Source organism: Aegilops tauschii, chromosome 6 (assembly GCF_002575655.3).
Source record: "Aegilops tauschii subsp. strangulata cultivar AL8/78 chromosome 6, Aet v6.0, whole genome shotgun sequence".
Classification (NCBI taxonomy): domain Eukaryota; kingdom Viridiplantae; phylum Streptophyta; class Magnoliopsida; order Poales; family Poaceae; genus Aegilops; species Aegilops tauschii.
Genome location: NC_053040.3, coordinates 496,536,965 through 496,550,483, shown reverse-complemented (window position 1 = coordinate 496,550,483; position 13,519 = coordinate 496,536,965). Strand labels below are relative to the sequence as shown.

At 46.3% G+C, this 13,519-nt stretch overlaps 1 protein-coding gene across 1 annotated transcript; it reads right to left on the bottom strand.

The window, feature by feature from the left end:
• Positions 1-8,482: 8,482 nt before the first annotated feature.
• LOC109774691 (MEIOTIC F-BOX protein MOF-like) lies at positions 8,483-12,831 on the bottom strand. Its single transcript, XM_073502282.1, has 4 exons — positions 11,818-12,831; positions 11,444-11,599; positions 8,701-8,793; positions 8,483-8,587 (listed from the first exon to the last, which is right to left on the bottom strand). The coding sequence occupies exons 1-4, from the start codon at positions 12,829-12,831 to the stop codon at positions 8,483-8,485; spliced, it is 1,368 nt and encodes a 455-aa protein (XP_073358383.1).
• Between the last annotated feature and the right edge of the window lie 688 nt (positions 12,832-13,519).

Here is a 13,519-nt window from a genome sequence, read left to right as displayed (position 1 = left end):
ACGAGGAGTCTCGAAATGGTCGAGACGTAAAGATCGATATATTGGACGACTATATTCGGACTTCGGAAAGGTTCCGAGTGATTCGGGTATTTTTCGGGGTACCGGAGAGTTACGGGAATTCGTATTGGGCCTTGATGGGCCATACGGGAAAGGAGAGAAAGGCCTCAAAAGGTGGCCGCACCCCTCCCCATGGTCTGGTCCGAATTGGACTAGGGAAGGGGGGCGCACCCTTCCTTCTTTCTCCTTCCCCCTTCCCTTCTCCTACTCCCACAAGGAAAGGAGGAGTCCTACTCCCGGTGGGAGTAGGACTCCCCCTATGGCGCGCCTCTCCCCTTGGCCGGCTGCCTTCCCCTTGCTCCTTTATATACAGGGGCAGGGGGGCACCCCAGAGACACAACAATTGATCCTTGAGATCTCTTAGCCGTGTGCGGTGCCCCCCTCCACCATATTACACCTCGATAATACCGTTGCGGAGCTTAGGCGAAGCCCTGCGTCGGTGGAACATCATCATCGTTACCACGCCGTCGTGCTGACGAAACTCTCCCACAACCCTCGGTTGGATCGGAGTTCGAGGGATGTCATCGAGCTGAACGTGTGCTGAACTCGGAGCTGCCGTGCGTTCGGTACTTGATCGATCGGATCGTGAAGACGTACGACTACATCAACCGCGTTGTGATAACGCTTCCGCTGTCGGTATACGAGGTACGTGGACAACACTCTCCCCTCTCGTTGCTATGCATCACCATGATCTTGCGTGTGCATAGGGAATTTTTTGAAATTACTACGTTCCCCAACAGTGGTATCAGAGCCTGGTTTTATGCGTTGATGCTATGCACGAGTAGAACACAAGTGAGTTGTGGGCGATATAAGTCATACTGCTTACCAGCATGTCATACTTTGGTTCAGCGGTATTGTGAGATGAAGCGGCCCAGACCGACATTACGCGTACGCTTACGCGAGACTGGTTTCACCGTTGCGAGCACTAGTTGCTTAAAGGTGACCGGCGGGTGTCTGTCTCTCTCTCACTTTAGTTGAACCGAGTGTGGCTACGCCCGGTCCTTGCGAAGGTTAAAACATCACCAACTTGACAAACTATCGTTGTGGTTTTGATGCGTAGGTAAGAACGGTTCTTGCTAAGCCCGTAGCAGCCACGTAAAATATGCAACAACAAAGTAGAGGACGTCTAACTTGTTTTTGCAGGGCATGTTGTGATGTGATATGGTCAAGACATGATGTGATATAATGTGTTGTATGAGATGATCATGTTTTGTAACCGAGTTATCGGCAACTGGCAGGAGCCATATGGTTGTCGCTTTATTGTATGAGATGCAATCGCCATGTAATAGTTTTACTTTATCACTAAGCGGTAGCGATAGTCGTAAAAGCAATAAGTTGGCGAGACGACAACGATGCTACGATGGAGATCAAGGTGTCGCGCCGGTGACGATGGTGATCATGACGGTGCTTCGGAGATGGAGATCACAAGCACGGTGCTTCGGAGATGGAGATCACAAGCACAAGATGATGATGGCCATATCATATCACTTATATTGATTGCATGTGATGTTAATCCTTTATGCATCTTATCTTGCTTTGTTTGACGGTAGCATTATAAGTTGATCCTTCACTAAATTATCAAAGTATAAGTGTTCTCCCTGAGTATGCACCGTTGCGAAAGTTCTTCGTGCTGAGACACCACGTGATGATCGGGTGTGATAGGCTCTACGTTCAAATACAACGGGTGCAAAACAGTTGCACACACGGAATACTCAGGTTAAACTTGACGAGCCTAGCATATAACAGATATGGCCTCGGAACACGGAGACCGAAAGGTCGAGCGTGAATCATATAGTAGATATGATCAACATAGTGATGTTCACCATTGAAACTACTCCATCTCACGTGATGATCGGACATGGTTTAGTTGATATGGATCACGTGATCACTTAGAGGATTAGAGGGATGTCTATCTAAGTGGGAGTTCTTAAGTAATATGATTAATTGAACTTGAATTTATCATGAACTTAGTCCTGATAGTATTTTGCAAATTATGTTGTAGATCAATAGCTCGCGTTGTTGCTTCCCTATGTTTATTTTTGATATGTTCCTAGAGAAAAATTATGTTGAAAGATGTTAGTAGCAAAGATGCGGATTGGATCCGTGATCTGAGGATTATCCTCATTGCTGCACAGAAAAATTATGTCCTTGATGCACCGCTAGGTGACAGACCAATTGCAGGAGCAGATGCAGACGTTATGAACGTTTGGCTAGCTCAATATGATGACTACTTGATAGTTTAGTGCACCATGCTTAACGGCTTAGAATCGGGACTTCAAAGACGTTTTGAACGTCATGGACCATATGAGATGTTCCAGGAGTTGAAGTTAATATTTCAAGCAAATACCCGAGTTGAGAGATATGAAGTCTCCAACAAGTTCTATAGCTAAAAGATGGAGGAGAATCGCTCAACTAGTGAGCATGTGCTCAGATTGTCTGGGTACTACAATCACTTGAATCAAGTGAGAGTTAATCTTCCAGATAAAATAGTGATTGACATAATTCTCTAGTCATCATCACCAAGTTAGTAGAACTTCGTGATGAACTATGATATGCAAGGGATGACGAAAGTAATTCCCGAGCTCTTCGTGATGCTGAAATCGACGAAGGTAGAAATCAAGAAAAACATCAAGTGTTGATGGTTGACGAGACCACTTCAAGTGTTGATGGTTGACGAGACCACTTCAAGTGTTGATGGTTGACGAGACCACTAGTTTCAAGAAAAGGGCAAAGGGAAGAAGGGGAACTTCAAAAAGAACAGCAAGCAAGTTGCTACTCAAGTGAAGAAGCCCAAGTCTGTACCTAAACCTGAGACTAAGTGCTTCTACTGCAAAGGAACTGGTCACTGGAGGCGGAACTGCCCCAAGTATTTGGTGGATAAGAAGGATGGCAAAGTGAACAAAGGTATAATGGATATACATGTTATTGATGTGTACTTTACTAGTATTTATAGCAACCCCTCGGTATTTGTTACTGGTTCAGTTGCTAAGACTAGTAACTCGAAACGGGAGTTGCAGAATAAATATAGACTAGTAAAAAGGCGAGGTGACGATGTGTGTTGGAAGTAGTTCCAAGATTGATATGATCATCATCGCACACTCCCTATACTTTCGGGATTAGTGTTGAAACTAAATAAGTGTTATTTGGTGTTTGCGTTGAGCATGAATATGATTTGATCATGTTTATTGCAATACGGCTATTCATTTAAGTTAGAGAACAATTGTTGTTCTGTTTACATGAATAAAATCTTTTATGGTCATATACACCAACGAAAATGGTTTGTTGGATCTCGATCGTAGTGACACACATATTCATAATATTGAAGCCAAAAGATGCAAAGTTAATAATGATAGTGCAACTTATTTGTGGCACTGCCGTTTAGGTCATATTGGTGTAAAGCGCATGAAGAAACTCCATACTGATGGGATTTTGGAATCACTTGATTATGAATCACTTGATGCTTGCGAACCGTGCCTCATGGGCAAGATGACTAAAACGCCGTTCTCCAGAACTATGGAGAGAGCAACAGATTTGTTGGAAATCATACATACAGATGTATGTGGTCCAATGAATATTGAGGCTCGTAGCAGGTATCCTTATTTTCTGACCTTCACAGATGATTTGAGCAGATATGGAAATATCTACTTAATGAAACAGAAGTCTGAAACATTTGAAAAGCTCATATAATTTCAGAGTGAAGCGAAAAATCATCGTAACAAGAAAATAAAGTTTCTACGATCTGATCGTGGAGAAGAGTATTTGAGTTACGAGTTTGGCCTTCAGTTAAAACAATGTGAAATTGTTTCACTACTCACGCCACCTGGAACACCACAGTGTAATGGTGTGTCCGAACATCGTAACCGTACTTTATTAGATATGGTGCAATATATGATGTCTCTTACCGATCTACCACTATCGTTTTGGGGTTATGCATTAGAGACAGCTACATTCACGTTAAATAGGGCACCATCAAAATCCGTTGAGACGACGCCTTATGAACTGTGGTTTGGCAAGAAACCAAAGTTGTCGTTTCTTAAAGTTGGGGGTTGCGATGCTTATGTGAAAAAGGTTTCATCCTGATAAGCTCAAACCCAAATCGGAGAAATGTCTCTTCATAGGATACCCAAAGGAGACAGTTGGGTACACCTTCTATCACAGATCCGAAGGCAAGACATTCGTTGCTTAGTATGGATCCTTTCTAGAGAAGGAGTTTCTCTCGAAAGAACTGAGTGGGAGGAAAGTAGAACTTGATGAGGTAACTGTACCTGCTCCCTTATTGGAAAGTAGTTCATCACAGAAATCTGTTCCTGTGACTTCTACACCAATTAGTGAGGAAGTTAATGATGATGATCATGTAACTTCAGATCAAGTTACTACCAAACCTCGTAGGTAAACCAGAGTAAGATCCGCACCAGAGTGGTACGGTAATCCTGTTCTGGAGGTTATGTTACTAGACCATGACGAACCTACAAACTATGAAGAAGCGATGGTGAGCCCAGATTCCGCAAAATGGCTTGAGGCCATGAAATCTGAGATGAGATCCATGTATAAGAACAAAGTGTGGACTTTGGTTGACTTGCCCGATGATCGGCAAGCAATTGAGAATAAATGGATCTTCAAGAGGAAGACGGACGCTGATAGTAGTGTCACTATCTACAAAGCTAGAATTGTCGCAAAAAGGTTTTCGACAAGTTCAAGATGTTGACTACGATGAGAGTTTCTCACTCGTATCTATGCTTAAGTCTGTCCGAATCATGTTAGCAATTACCGCATTTTATGAAATCTGGCAAAGGGATAAACAAAACTGCATTCCTTAATGGATTTATTAAAGAAGAAGTTGTATATGATGCAACCAGAAGGTTTTGTCGATCCAAAGGGAGCTAAGAAAATATGCAAGCTCCAGCGATCCATCAATGGACTGGTGAAAGCATCTCGGAGTTGGAATATACGCTTTGATAAGTTGATCAAAGCATATAGTTGTATACAGACTTGCGGTGAAGCCTGTACTTACAAGAAAGTGAGTGGGAGCACTACAGCATTTCTGATAGGTATATGTGAATGACATATTGTTAATCAGAAATAATGTAGAATTATTCTGCAAAGCATAAAGGAGTGTTTGAAAGGAGTTTTTCAAAGATAGACCTCGGTGAAGCTGCTTACATATTGAGCATCAAGATCTATAGAGATAGATGAAGACGCTTGATAAGTTTTTCAATGAGTACATACCTTAACAAGATTTTGAAGTAGTTCAAAATAGAAAAGTTAAAGAAAGAGTTCTTGCCTGTGTTACAAGGTGTGAAATTGAGTAAAGACTTAAAGCCCGACCACGGCAGAAGATAGAAAGAGAATGAAAGTCATTCCCTATGCCTTGGCCATAGGTTCTATAAAGTATGCCATGCTGTGTACCAGATCTATTGTATACCCTACACTGATTTTGGCAAGGGAGTACAATAGTGATCTAGGAGTAGATCACTGGACAGCGGTCAAAATTATCCTTAGTGGAATAAGGAAATGTTTCTCGATTATGGAAGTGACAAAAGGTTCGTCGTAAAGGGTTACGTCGATGCAAGTTTTGACACTAAATCTAGATGACTCTAAGTCTCGGTCTAGATACATATTGAAAGTGGGAGCAATTAGCTAGAGTAGCTCCATGCAGAGCATTGCAGACATAGAAATTTGCAAAATACTTACGGATCTGAATGTGACAGACCCGTTGACTAAAATTATCTCACAAGCAAAACATGATCACACCTTAGTACTCTTTGGGTGTTAATCACATAGCGATGTGAACTAGATTACTGACTCTAGTAAACCCTTTGGGTGATGGTCACATGACGATGTGAACCATGGGTGTTAATCACATGGTGATGTGAACTATTCATGTTAAATCACATGGCGATGTGAACTACATTATTGACTCTAGTGCAAGTGGGAGACTGAAGGAAATATGCCCTAGAGGCAATAATAAAGTTATTATTTATTTCCTTATATCATGATAAATGTTTATTATTCATGCTAGAATTGTATTAACCGGAAACATAATACATGTGTGAATACATAGACAAACAGAGTGTCAGTAGTATGCCTCTACTTGACTAGCTCGTTAATCAAAGATGGTTATGTTTCCTAGCCATAGACATAAGTTGTCATTTGATTAACGAGATCACCTCATTAGGAGAATGACGTGATTGACTTGACCCATTCCGTTAGCTTAGCACCCGATCGTTTAGTATGTTGCTATTGCTTTCTTCATGACTTATACATGTTCCTCTGACTATGAGATTATGCAACTCCCGTTTACCGGAGGAACACTTTGTGTGCTACCAAACGTCACAACGTAAATGGGTGATTATAAAGGTGCTATACAGGTGTCTCCAAAGGTACTTGCTGGGTTGGCGTATTTCGAGATTAGGATTTGTCACTCCGATTGTCGGAGAGGTATCTCTGGGCCCACTCGGTAATGCACATCACTATAAGCCTTGCAAGCATTGTGACTAATGAGTTAGTTGCGGGATGATGTGTTACGGAACGAGTAAAGAGACTTGCCGGTAACGAGATTGAACTAGGTATCGAGATACCGACGATCAAATCTCGGGCAAGTAACATACCGGTGACAAAGGGAACAACGTATGTTGTTATGCGGTCTGACCGATAAAGATCTTCGTAGAATATGTGGGAGCCAATATGGGCATCCAGGTCCCGCTATTGGTTATTGACCGGAGACGTGTCTCGGTCATGTCTACATAGTTCTCGAACCCGTAGGGTCCACACGCTTAACGTTACGATGACAGTTTTATTGAGTTTTGATGTACCGAAGGAGTTCGGAGTCCCGGATGAGATCGGGGATATGACGAGGAGTCTCGAAATGGTCGAGACGTAAAGATCGATATATTGGACGACTATATTCGGACTTCGGAAAGGTTCCGAGTGATTCGGGTATTTTTCAGGGTACCGGAGAGTTACGGGAATTCGTATTGGGCCTTAATGGGCCATACGGGAAAGGAGAGAAAGGCCTCAAAAGGTGGCCGCACCCCTCCCCATGGTCTGGTCCGAATTGGACTAGGCAAGGGGGGGCGCACCCTTCCTTCTTTCTCCTTCCCCCTTCCCTTCTCCTACTCCCACAAGGAAAGGAGGAGTCCTACTCCCGGTGGGAGTAGGACTCCCCCTATGGCGCGCCTCTCCCCTTGGCCGGCTGCCTTCCCCTTGCTCCTTTATATACGGGGGCAGGGGGCACCCCAGAGACATAACAATTGATCCTTGAGATCTCTTAGCCGTGTGCGGTGCCCCCTCCACCATATTACACCTCGATAATACCGTTGCGGAGCTTAGGCGAAGCCCTGCGTCGGTGGAACATCATCATCGTCACCACGCCGTCGTGCTGACGAAACTCTCCCACAACACTCGGCTGGATCGGAGTTCGAGGGACGTCATCGAGCTGAACGTGTGCTGAACTCGGAGGTGCCGTGCGTTCGGTACTTGATCGGTCGGATCGTGAAGACGTACGACTACATCAACCGCGTTGTGATAACGCTTCCGCTGTCGGTCTACGAGGGTACGTGGACAACACTCTCCCCTCTCGTTGCTATGCATCACCATGATCTTGCGTGTGCGTAGGAAATTTTTTGAAATTACTACGTTCCCCAACATATGGAACATACAAGTTTTGGAGGTTCCTCTAGTTCTTCTAGTTCTAGTTGGTCCTAGTTGACTAATTAGAGCTAGGCTAATCCTTTTGTCCTCATAATTAGAAACCCAGTGTGGTTCAAATCTCCTCCCTCTAATTCTCCGGCGATGATTAGCTCTGGACAGCGAAACGCTTCTGGATTGTGAAGGCTGCACACTTGCAACCAAGTAGAGAGGCCATGCTTTCGACCTTCAGTTTGAGGGACTATTCTTGGGCGGTACGAGGGATCGTTCATCTATGGTTCCAGGGACTCCAAGTACGATCTACACCGACATGTTCTTATTCCGTTGCAACTCAGTAATGGTAACAATCATAATCCCAACCTGTTATGCACCTTCATATTGATCTTGGGTGATCGTAGGCACTATTTTTTTCCTACTACGTTTCCCAATAGGGACTCCAGGGACTCCAAGTAGCATTTGCATCATTTTCATTGTAATCAGGAAACATAATTAGGACCTTGAACTCCTTTAATTAAGAGCTTAAAAGCCAGTTCTCCAATTTAGTAAATAGATCGTGTGTTTAATTGGGCGAAGAAATGAATTGACCATACATGATGAAAGAGGTAGCAAAGACACTCTGGCATAAATCGCAAGTTAGCCGCCTCGCCCCATATGAGCAGATAAAGGCCCATATAGAGAAGCTTACGCTGTTGTACTTCTTGTGGAATTGTCGGCAGCCTAGAAACATAATGATCAACTAATTAGTTGAGCAAGGGATCAATTAGTGGACCACTCAAGGTTAATCATCATACCATAAGCTGGTTTTGCGGCCAAGGTACTTGCACCATCTCTTGTAGTTCTTGAATAGCTTCTTCATTTTTGTATCCAACACATGGTCATCTAACTGAAAATATTTCCAGAAAGGGAATGAGTAAATATGATATCAGTTTACAAGGGTCGGGTCAATGTGCACACACATCACACATGTGTATTTTAGTATGTTGGAAAAGGCAGTACCTTTGGTTGTTGTACATGTTTGGAAATCTGCCTTACATGCATGTTGGCAAGCAATAGTATGAGATGTTCTCTCTGATTGGATACATTATCTTTCTGCAGAGTGATAACTGAAGTAATAAGAACAAAATAAGTATGGTCGACCGATCGGCGTAAGTGAGGAATGGTAGTTAGTATATATAGTAATCAGAGAGGCAGCAGTGCGGTGGCGCAGTAGTAGTGGGAAGGAAATGCAACAGATGAAAGCCGCTTTCTGAAAAGAATAACTGCCTTTCCTATTGCTGAATCGTTCCACTAGTGGAGGAGTGATGGATAGAGATGAGAAGAGGGGAAAGGAGTCTTTTGTGCATGGCCTTTTATTGTTTCTTCCTTTGTTTGGGTGCTCGTCCTTGCTTACTACCAGCAGCACATTGCTTGCTTGTTAAGTTGAACAATTCAGACACGACATTTTCAGTTTTTTTAGGGAACAACATTTTTGTTAGTTCATAAATAAGCAAGATGCATATAGTCAGTCAAAATGATCAATCTCAATTACTAGTACAAATTCCCAGAAGACAACTGTTATCCCGTCGATTTCCAATAACGAAAGCGCCAACATACCACGGTACGATTGAAGAAAAAGGATCAAGCTCCTCTCCCCTCCCCTCCCCACCCGCGACACCCCCGCAGGCGGCAGCGAGACTTCTCGCCCCTGCGCGCGTGGGGGTCGGTGCGGGTCGTCCTCCATGGGCCTGGGCGCCACGGTCAGGTGGGTCGCTGCAGCGGCGCGGTGCTCGTCCCGGCGGCGTCAATAGGCGGCAGTGTGGTGGCTCCGGTGGTGCAGCTGGCTACCTCGAGTGGGGCTGTTGGGCTGTGGCCGAGGCGGTCCTCGCCCGACACGGATCTGGCGGGTGGCTGCATTCATGTCGCCCTCGTGGATTGCGGTGGGCGCAGGCTGCTGGTGGCGGGTAGCGGTGGAGCTAAAGCAGTGGGTGGTGGTGGTCCGGTCCGAGGTTGGGGACGGCGGCCATGGCGGCTCACCCAAATCTGACCTGGCGGTGACGCGGGCCGCGTGCGGCTAAGGCTGCAGGCGGCGGTCCTGACTGGGGCCCTCTCGGCTGGTCGGGGTGGCGGCACAATGGCGGTGGTTCTACTCCCTCCTCTCGAATCATGGGGCGGTCAACTCTGCGGTTGGCGACGTGTCCGAAGGGTGGAGCACGACATCTCAACGGTTCTCGTCTATGGCTGGCCTCAGTGGCAGGGGCGCTCTGAGGGATTGGCAGGGGTGCCTCCGGGTTTGCTGTCGACAGGGGCCTGGCCCCGGTTCGACAAATGGCGCTGCGGCTGCGGCGTGGCTGGCAACTTCCTGTGGCCTCCCCCTTCCCTACTCCGGCCGGCGGGGCCCTAGACTTACCAAAAGGGCCTACTTTTCTGGCCTCAACGCCTGTGATCGACGTTGATGGGGGTGGGGTGGTCTTGGATGCCGGGGCGGCGGCTTTGGAGGTGGGAGCGCGGGGCTCGTGGGCGGAGCTCGCGCTCATGTGTTGCCTGGTGGTCATGGCTGTGTGGACGGCGTGGCGGCTGGGGTGTGATGATTGGTGGCCAATCCTAGCCGTCACCTCATGTTCCAATCACCATTCCACTCCTCCTTTGGTTGCCTCTTCGGGGACTTGTCATGGAACAACTCTAGGCACTTGTCATGAAACAATCCAGATTTGACAAAATAACTCTAGACACTTTGTTATAAAACAAGTGATTCTTGGCGGCAGAAAACTAGACAACTAGGTGGAGGGCGTGATGACATTTGGCTATAAATACAAGCACTTCAAAATATCACATGTGGAATATGATGTTATTAAGTACATGAAAATATAAAAATTGCAGCTGAAAAGAAGATTCCTTTTTTGAATGAGTAGATTCTTTGATTATTCATTAATTTGATGTATTCGTTTCTAGCTCTATTATGCTGCAATCATACTAAGTAAAACTCCTAGATATATGACATTACGCTCCGTAACTCACCCTATCTGAGGATGTTGGTTTGGCAAAATAACAGCATACGCTTGGCATCAAACAAGTGGTTTTTGGCAGCAAGAAATTGGGTGACTAGGACTAAGGGGAAGGCACGACAAGCCCCAGCCATGGATACAAGCACTTCAAATATAACAAACAACTGGGACGCGACCGAAATTTGCATGACATTTGTCACCCAGTCCATAATTTAGCTGCATATGGATTGTGTGTGTGGACATAAATAGTTTCCTGTGTATGGTTTTGATACAATATGAGTCCAACTTCGAAAAAAATGTAACAAAAATAACCAAATGCCTGGTTAAGGTAGAACTATTTTCTGGTGTGTTATTCAATGTTTTTTGTAATACCTTTTTTGTATGAGGGTTGTTTCTATTATTCATGGGAACTCAGGTTTCATCCTGAATTTATTCTACTGATACAATTGTATCTGATGTCTTGACTCGCTCCCACTGCTCTGGCGCCATCCCCTTAGAGATCTCTGATAAAACCCTAGCCATGTGTGTCTCATCTTCCTTTCTGCATTTGATATCCATCGATTTCAGCTTCTTGCACCAAAAAACAGCCGGTGTAGTTGATCCATGGAGTTTTGAAGATGCCATCTCCTTCCTCCTATTCATGATTGGAGGAGCTTCAAACTATGATTGCACATGTGAGATTATTTTGTTAGCAAGAAGCCTATAAATCATTGAAGGAAACAAAGCAACCATAGGTGTGATGCGTGCATGTTCCGTACCGTGCACCAGTGCAATGCAAGCTTTTCCAAGTTAGGTGTGTTTCTGAGGATGCTTGTCAACACCTGGTAGCTCAATCCAACATCACATTCTTCTAGGTGCAAATTTCTCAAGTTATTCAACACTGGGAATTCTTGGGACTCCTTCTGAAGCAATGCCTGAAACACACACACATAAAATAATATATAATGAGATTGGCAAGTGCATGCATATGAATGCTTACTAGATCCTGGTATCATATGATCGTAATATTTACGATAATTGCAGCTAAAGGACATATTCTTAGTTTTTGGAATAATTAAATTTCTAAATGTGGTTTTCAAATCAGCATGATCATACGATACCAGGATTGAAAAGTTGGTTGTGAGATGCTTACCATGGCGATGAAGCCGTGTAGATGTAGGCTTACAATATTCGTAAGGCGGGCAAGGAAGCCACACATGGAATCCAAAAACATGGCGATGAGCTTCCGATTCTCCCAGTCCCAAGCTTGGTGGTCGGGCAGGTGGACGTTGGCGCTCGTGTCCGTGAGCCGGAGTGACGCCTCAGTAAGAGCCGGCAAGTGATACTGTGGGGCCGGCCCGACTCCGGTTTCCAATCCGTAGGTGATCTCCCCGCCATACATGATGTCGAGGCGGAGGGAGGTGAGGCGGGGGGCCTCGAGCCCAGGAACGACGGTGACCATACGTGCTGAAACTGGGCTGATGACAGCGAGGCGCCTGAGCACGGGCGAGGCGAGGGAGAGCATGTGCATCAGGCACCTCTCGGCGTGGAGCTCCTCGAGGGCCGGGCAGTTCCGGCCGAGCTCCTCGAAGAAGCCGCGACTGATACCGGCGCCGACCAGCCGCAGGGTCGTCAAGCGACGGGTGAAACCGGCGGCGCACGCCGACATGCCCCGCTGCTGCCAGAGTCCGTCGGCGGCGGCGTACCTGAACCTGAAGGGGTTTCGGGGCGGGGATGATACGTGCGGGTTCCAGCAGACCAGGCTGTGGCCGGCGTTGGTACCGTGGATGCTGACGGCGGCCGGGAGGTGGCGGAGGCCACGTCGGATCCACCTGCTAGACGTGGCGGTGTCGCAGCTAACCACGTGCAGGCGAAAGGCGTCGAGCTGCGTCCCTGGCGGGATCGACGTCAATGCGTGGTCGACAAAGTCCTCGAAACGGTCCCAAGTCTGGCCGTCGCCGGCGAACTCTCGCTCGTCGATGTCGACGACGGGCATGCCACGCCACAGATTCTTCCACCGCCGCGACAGCACGCCGGTCTGCACGGCCTGCCGGAAGCCGAGCAAGGAGATTATGACTTGCAGGAGGCTGTCCGGCAGGTCACCAAGCCGGTCAGCGCCGTCGGCGACGTCCGCGCAGCGGCGCTTGCTGGCGATGCAGTCGGCCATGAGGATCGGATCGGATCAGATCAGAACAGAATTGGTTGGAATATTGCCGGCTGGTCGTTGTCGATTGATTTCTCAAATAAAAAAAATCTGACGTTTGTTTGTCACGGCATATGGTCTGGCTATGCGTGTATAGTCATGTCCAACTCGGACTCTTACTAATCTGAAGCTAATCCACAAATCACGTGCAACTTCTAGTCGGACTCCGACCATACACACGGCAACACTTTTTTTCCCAAAAGGATGATAAACCCTGGCCTCTGCATCGAGCGATGTACACAGCCATATGGTATTATTAAAAATATAAAAGCCAATAGCCGAAAACACCAAAAAAAAGCGAAAAGAAAACCAAAGGCCATATGCCTCGTGATAGTAGCTTCACCAGATAGTCACTAACCCGATGATACTACAAGACGAAATCAAAATGAAAAATACACGACTCCTAGGCTGGGCCTTCAATAAGGAATCTCCATCAGAGCCATCATGCAACACATGCCAGTAGTAGGCAGGACTTGCCGCCTCCACATGAGACGTCGTGCGTAGCATCTGCCGGTGGCGCATCCTCCGGAGTCTCCACCTGTCGCCGCTGTTGGCGACAAGCACTTCTCGACGACTCTGAAAGAGACGCATGTGTCACCTGCCGAGCCGCATTGAACCCGACTATTGATGGAGGGGACGACCCATACCATCG